General features: G+C 38.9%; 1 protein-coding gene across 1 annotated transcript; it reads left to right on the top strand.

Annotated features, from left to right (window-relative positions):
• Positions 1-549: 549 nt before the first annotated feature.
• On the top strand, positions 550-5046 carry LOC145467875 (uncharacterized). Its single transcript, XM_081451487.1, has 2 exons — positions 550-1078; positions 3577-5046. Exon 2 carries the CDS (start codon positions 3583-3585, stop codon positions 4096-4098), a length of 516 nt encoding a protein of 171 aa, XP_081307613.1. The 5' UTR covers positions 550-1078; positions 3577-3582; the 3' UTR covers positions 4099-5046.
• The last annotated feature ends 3097 nt before the right edge of the window (positions 5047-8143 follow it).

Raw genomic sequence — 8143 nt, forward strand, 5'->3', positions numbered from 1 at the left:
GTAAGTATGCTGCTGTAGATCTCTCTACTGTAAAGTTAATATATTGTTGCTCGCTTCTGATACATTCGCGTCCTTCAAATTCGAGCTGTGGATGTTTCTTGGAAGCATCACCAGCTTACTGATTCCTAATATTTTCGAAGTCTTAATTGCGGGAATTAATTGTTCATAAACTGATTTTAATTCATGCCATGTCTGGTTCGAAACTTTCAAAATGGTGACCTCGACGTGACGCAACAACAACAACAACAACAACAAAAACCTTTATTAACGTGCCTGGACGGTATTTAGCTTTGCTGCTAATTGGGGACACACACAAAAAAAGAAATTATGAATGTAAGAATGAATAAGTATATACTAAAAAGTTAATAAGTAAATATTAAAATATTAATACGTAAATATGAAAGTCAGGTCAGGATAAACATAGGGGACAGTTTTCACAATTATCCCCAAGCAAAGATGCTGTATTCAGCGTGTCTCAGATTCTTGTAAATAAACTCGATCATTGCATTAAAAGATTGAGCAAAATGAATAGAAACTATAAAACTTAAGATAATATATAACTTCATCACAGTCACCCGTTTATGAAATGTAAGCCAGATGGATGTTTGATTCAACGAAATTGAGCATCAGCGAGTTAAAGACCACGCCCAAAATGGCATGACGGAAACTCTTGGTGAACTCATTTTACTTAAAGACGATCCGTTTTGATATTTTACTTAATCAGCTTGTTTACCAACACACATTTTCTCAACACACCACATCCATTCTCATTCACTTATAGCTGCGTAAATAGATTGATACTTTCCCAGAAAAAAACAAGAGAAGGCCCCGCCTTTTGAAACATTAACACTGCTGCCGCCATGAATAGTGTTCGCGGGCTCAAAATACAGTGCGTTGACGTCACATGGAGGTCTAGAATAGCTCACAATCCTCTATATAAAATTCTGTGCCGATACGCAAGGGCGAGCATTGAATCAAAACCTTCTACACTTCTAAAATCGTCATCTGAGGGAGACTATAGTTTGAAGAAGAAATAATCTTGGATCTAAGATTCTTACTGGGGCGTTTAAGCGAAAAGGTAAGGTTACTTTGCTTCTTTGACTGGTGTTGTTTACAACATTCATGGAACTTGATTCTCGCATGAATGTACCCGTTGAATTCATGGCTTCTTTATGTTATGTTTTCGAGATCTTTTATATCAATGTGATAAGTCATACAGTGTCAAATATCCGCAAAATAGGTCATTTTACATTTTCTAACACAATTCAGTTGAAGGAAAGGCAAAATTTGACATTATTCTGAGGCAATATTGGGCTTTAAATAGCCACACGTCCATATGTAGATTGGCCATTTCGTTGTATTCGCTTTCCCTTAATTAATCTGTGTTTGATTTACAAGGAATAAAGTGCTTTCTGAACGAAACTTGGTCGTTGTATACACATGGTGTTATAGAATGTATTTCTTTTAGGTGTTAAATTAGGTTGCTTTGTATTAGTTCCTATTGGGATAATCAGGCCTTTATATACCACTCCTTGTGAACATCACACCACCCGACACCGACCAGTTCACTCGAGGCTGTTTTTTCCTTATTGTTTGTATCGTTGTTTAAAATAGCGTGTGAAATTTTCTTATATTCTTTGGCTTGTAACCTGTATTCAGCGTGTCTCAGATTCTTGTAAATAAACTCGATTATTGCTGGCGGCTCTCTCCACTATTTGTTGTATTACTTGTGTCCTCTTCTTATAATAGAAATGTTCTCTATTCGGCTGAGCGAAGCGAAATAGAATATAAATGTTGTTACAAAGGGTTAAATTAGTTTATTTTGCTTGTTGCACGCCTTGATTCAAACACCATACTTTGAATAGTTAATTTATTAGATGTTAACCTGGCTGTCTAATTCATGATATTACAGAGTCACGCCACGCGCCCTTGCAACACGCAAAATTAGTTACTCTATGTTACCTGTAAGTAGAAACGTCATGCACTTCAGTTGATCTCTTCGAAACTTTTTCATTACTTTTAAGTTTCCTTTAGTAACTGTCTTCTCCATCTAGTTTTCATTTTACTTCGCAATCAATATTTTTACAACATACGAGCCGTCATCTGGGCTACTTTATTTGTATTTTATTATCCCTCTCTGAATCCCGATCTACAAGTAAAGATATGAATATCTTTTATGTCGGCAAACCTGTTTTATTCAAGTCATTTTCATAGGCCATTAAGAATAGAATTGTATCAATATGCCACAGTTTTCGCACGGCAAAGGTTTCGAGTATGACCCTGATAAATCTGCACTGCACATAAATAGTTTCTTTGTTTCATGTATTTTCCGATGAGAAAATACAATGTTAAATTATCATGAACTCTTTCAGTGAAAGGAGAGATGAGATTACCTCGCCCAAAGTGACTAGCTATTTATTAGGGGAAAAGTCACCAATTATCTATAGACGAAAAAAAATAATAAAATAATATAAAAAATACCAAAAAGGAGTATTACTGACCTTAAGACTTTCAATCGTCTGTCCTTAACTTCTGTCCTTAATTAAGGTGCCTGAAAGATCAGTGAGAGCTGATAATATTCTTGAAAAAAGGGAGTGGAGGGACGTTTCTAACCCTGACAAACTATCGAATAATGTGACAACTATTCATTCAGTTAACGTACTTTGTAAATAATTAACACTATTGACGTTTCAAGGCACGAAACGGCTGAATTTCGTATGAGCTCTTACATTAGGAACTTCGAGCCGCGGTTTGGATCATCAGAAGAATGCATATTTTCAAAATGACGTGAGATATGAAGTGAGATTTGCTGATGGATTCAGTCTAAGAGGTATATAGTCTCTCGGTCAGTTTCATTCTCGTGACTTCTACACGTTTGCTTCAACAGAATTCAAAACAGCTGTGTTGATAGATACGATGGCTTGTGTTTTCATAGCTTTTGTTCCAATTTTCTTAATAGTTGTTATTGCAATTGAGTCTGCGGTCAAATATTCTTTTGTTTAAACTAAGGCATGCAAACGGGGCGTTAAGTTTCGATACAAAGCAGAATTGACTCTTTCGCCTCGTTTGTATGTCAAACCACTGATAACTTCAATAACAGCTACAGTGTTAAAGTTATTTTAATACTTATTAGTAGGAAATAAAAACTCTATAACGTTAACACGATTTTCAATTTTTCTCGCTTTTTTGCCTATGTACATGTAGTCGAGTCTTCTTCCGGATAAATTTAGGTTTGGAAACACCAACTAAACGCCCCGAGAGCAGATTTTTATAATGGCACAGGATATCAACCTAGTTCCCAGAGTCTCTCGGAGGCGCAAATAGAGAGACCCTGGGAACGAGGTTGACATCGAACTTGTTCCCGGGCCCCTCGCCTAGCTTGGGAGCAAGTTCTCTCCACCTACTCTAAAGAATGGCAAGTGACATTGTACGCAGAAGACTCCTTGCCACGCTAATATATTTTGAGAAATCTTGGAAGAAGGTTTGCCCAAACCACAATCAATGCCACCCACCAAAAATAAGGAACTTTTTATTTTTGACAGGTTTTTGACAGCTTGATTTAAACTTTTTTAACAGGTCATCATGGGCAACGATCCGTCGAAAAAGGGAAACAAGGACAAAACAGCGCCTCCTAAGATAATACACAGAGGAAGGAACGACGCAAAACACATTCGCTTGCTTGTTGTACACGAAGAGTCAGACCCGCCGGTAGATGTTATAGATCATTTCTGTGATGCTGTGAATGCTTTTAAGCCTCAAGGAAGCTTAGAAATAAAACAGCGCGATGTAAAAGTGTGGCAATTGGCCGGCTCGAAATCTCCATCAGAATATCGCCTAACGGAAGTGAATCAATGGATGTCAGAATGGTTGAACCAAAATGGTGTTGTTCTCATATGTTTGCTGTCGAGTCAGGAAGTTCAGCCCTTCGCAGACGACATTGACTTGCAGAGCGGAAAAATTGTGCCGTTCTCGTTTGGTAAAGCTCCTGCAAACTGGAAGGAATGTGTTTCTCTGAATATTGACCTCAAAGCTGTAGAAAGCCCTAAAGATTTTGAAGGTCCGTTAGAAGAACTTGTTGCCAGTGTGAAAGCGGAGTAAATATTGAAAAGAAACAAGTTTATTTTCTCTGGAAAACAAACTTTTAATGAAATGAAGTGTCAACGAACATGTAAAGTAAATGAAACCACGATTAAGGTAACTGATAGAGGAACACTGTAACTGGTTCGATTTTCGACCTTGTCAAAGCCGGTGTCATTGATGTGTAATCAGTTATTATACGTCAAAAAGATCTTATTTGACTAAAAATTTTGTATCCAATAATATTCCCGTTTTTATATTTTTATTATCTAAACACGAATACTGGAAAATACACCACTATTAAAATTTATGCGAAATCACATCCGGGACTCGAGTGGTGTATTTTCAATATCCTCATTATAGTGAAGATATCGATGACTAATTTAAAATATCATGTTTGACCCTTAACGGCTGTATATAAGATCGAAATATCTTCAGATCTTTTTCGGAGACCCTCTGCAATCCTCAGTTATCTCCGTCTTCTGAAACCTTCGGACATTTTCGGAAAATGAGCGTTGACTACGATTAATACGTGACATTATGCTGTTGGCGATTGCGTTACGATTTGAACCGTCTGAAGACAATGTCCCGGGATCGGGAAGGGACTACCATATGAAAATATCGAAGATGCTGATCGGAAAATTTGAATTAAATCCCTAGAGGAGACCAATCTGAGCGTGGTTCGAACTTTATTTGACCCCTAAAAGATACCACTTAAAACGGGAGAAGCTTGATTACCAGCTGCTGTTCTATAAAGGAGCCACGCTAGTAGGCCGGACGCAAGGGAAATCGAGCCTTAAAAAAACCAATAAGAGCGTTTTTTATTCATTTTTCTTCTTCGAGTGCATCCATAAAGATCAAAATAGTGTCGTTTCGTCATTAACACCCTAAGTCAGACCAGAATCCTTGATTTATACCCCTTTGCGATACGACAAGAATCCCCGACCCTTTCGTGCGAGAGTTCCCCATGGGGACAATGTGCAAGAATACTCGAAAATTGCTCAAAATGCTACGCGTGGAAAATAATTCAAATACAAGTTGATTACCTCATGTGTGTATTGCGTTATTTTGATGTCTCTGCGTTCTTGGAGGCGGTTTAAAGCCATTAAGGCGAGTTATGCCTTCTATTTTTTTAAATTTGCTTCCACTATAGAGTGGAATTAACTCAGTTAAAGCAAACTACAAGAAAGTATAACTCCTCTTTGCTTCCCTAAACGAGTTAAAGAGGGTTAAGTGAGTTAAAGAAGGCTATATCGGCCAGACTACTAATAACTAAGACTTCAAAAATTCTTCTTCCGTCCATTTCACTGAAAACCAAAGTCTTCTCGAATTAGTTTATAAAGTCACTAGGACTCGGAAATATCGCCCAAGTGCCTGGAAATTGACTCAAAGTTGGTCAAAATCACACTTCGCGTAGCCCGATCTCGGCGACTTTCTAGTCACTAAGTGAGTTAAAGAGGGGCTATATTTCGGCCAGACGGCTCACAACCAAGCGTTCAAAAATTTTTGACATCATGCTCTTTTTAACTGGTGAGAGAGATGGGATTCTAATATCGAGAGATGAAGTTCCAGGTGGTTTATTTTTTCACTGAAACCAAGGTCTCGGCGACTTTCTAGTCACTAAGTGGCTCATTTGTATATTTCGGCCAGACTGCTCAAAACCAAGCGTTCAAAAATTTTTGACATCATGCTCTTTTTAACTGATGAGAGAGATGGGATTTTAATATCGAGAGATGAAGTTCCAGGTGGTTTATTTTTTATTTAATATCATCGACATGTTACTGAAACAGATTATGACGCCTTCCCGGGCCGCAAGACAAAGAATTCTAGAGAGAGTATGTAAGGAATGCTAGGAAAATTTCCTACCAATTCTCTGCGGTACTTACAGTAGAAGCCCCGTACGTTCCGTCGTTGCAGGTGTAACCCTTCACTGCATCTCCACGCGCGTGTTTTACGCCTGGATCTCACACGATTTAGTCAGAGTAAGGGTTGAGACTTCGCGCAATGTGGCACAGTCGCGTTTTCGGTCTCTGGATACTTGAGTTCCTTAACAGGAAACAGTTTTGGCCTTTTTCTAAATCTTCACACGTGCATTTCACGCGTGCAGCCCATTTGCCTCAGAGAGTATGTGGGTTGTAAATTCTTTTTAAATCATTTCTTTCTGTCTCTTTAATTCCTCTTGGAATTAGCGTTTCGGCAAAGTCGTGTTTCCGATCTCGGGATATTTTAAGTCTTTTCCAGGGGCAGGTTTTAGACGCGCGTTACTTCTCCACCCATGTGTGTCACACGTGGACCTTGCTTGACTTATACAGAGAGTGGAGTAAAAATTCTCGGCGATATCATTTTTCTCTCTTTCATTGCATTTTCGCGCAAATAACGTTGCGCCACACTTGCATTTTCGGTCTCGTCGTCCTTAAGATTCTTAACACTAGCAGGTGTAACCCTTCACAACATCTTAACGTGCGTGTTTTACGCCTGGATCTCACACGATTCAGTCAGAGTAAGGGTTGAAGTTTCGCGCCTATATCATTTCTTCCTGTTAATTTGCATACTCGCGCTTTTAGCAATGTGGAACAGTCGCGTTTTCGGTTTCTGCATACATGAGTTCCTTAACAGGATACAGTTTTGGCCTTTTTCTAAACCTTCACGTGTGCGTTTCACGCGTGCAACCCAATTGACTTAGAGAATATGTGGGTTGTAAATTCGTTTTATATAATTTCTCTCTGTCTCTTTGCATCCTCTTGCAATTAGCGTTGCGGCACAGTCGTGTTTTCGATCTCGGGATATTCTAAGTCTTTACCAGCGGCAAGGTTTAGCCCTGCCTTACTTCTCTACCCGTGTGTGTCACAGGTGGACCTTGCTCGACTTACACAGAGCGTGAAGTAAAAATTCTCGGCTATATCATTTGCCTCTCTTTCCTTGCATTGTCGCGCTAATAACGATGCGGCACTATGGAACGCCAGAACTGTCTTATGATACTTTTTTTTTTATTATATTGGGTGGTTATGTCATTATATTGAGTACTTATGTTATTGTATTCGGTGATTAACTCATTATACTCGGTGCTTATTCCATTATACTCGGTGCTTATGTCTTTATATGCGGTGCTGTCTTCATTATATTCGGTGCTTCCCTCGTTATATTCGGTGCTTTCTTCGTTATATTCGGTACTTTCTTCGTTATATTCGGTTCTAACTTTGTTTGGTGTCTTCTTCATTATTACGGGTGCTAACACTATTATATTCGGTGCTCTCTTCCTTATATTCGGTGCAAAGGCCATTATATTCGGTACTTCCTTGTTCGGTGATTACTTCATTATATTCGGTGCTTACTTCATTACATTCGGTGCTTTCTTTGATATGATCGTCACCAGTCTTCGCAAGGGGCCGTACAATTTGGAGGTAGTCTAGGGAAAGCCGGGAAAAACGGGTGTCACGAAAACTCAGACCCCGAAACCTCAGACCCCGAAAACTCAGACCCCTCGAAATTAAAAACTCAATTGTTATCACCTGAATTGCTCTATGGTCACAATGGGGCGAGATGTTTATCTTCTCCGGTTTATGTTGTCGCGTCGATCGAACGGTGAAACACAAATATTTAACTTCTCAGGTTTATCGCTGTCGCGTCGGTCAAACAGTGAAGAACTAACAAGGTTTAGAACAGCAGCCGACACTGTTTTTCAAAACAGAACTTTTTTATGCAATCGTATGCAGCAAAAAAATGTGTTGTTCTCTGAAACATACTCGTTTGATCGCAATCTGCTTTTTGACTTTATGTGCGTTGCGTGACTGTCGGCACGTAAAAAGTCAACACGTAAAAAGCACGTGAAGGTCGAACCGATTGAACCGCCATGTCTGGTCTCGAAATGTGAGTGAACGAAAATTGAAAACTGGCGCGAAGGCCCCGCCACGAGGCAGATTTAATAATTAACTAATCTAAGCGGTATGAAAAAAAAAAAAAAAGAAATAGAAGTGTTTGGTTTGAAACTTACTGTTTCCTCTAAGAAATATTCACTATTCCCGTTATAAGTTGGAACGCAAACATGGCTATCTCTATGTACTCTTTT

Source organism: Orbicella franksi, chromosome 14 (assembly GCF_964199315.1).
Source record: "Orbicella franksi chromosome 14, jaOrbFran1.1, whole genome shotgun sequence".
NCBI classification, from domain to species: domain Eukaryota; kingdom Metazoa; phylum Cnidaria; class Anthozoa; order Scleractinia; family Merulinidae; genus Orbicella; species Orbicella franksi.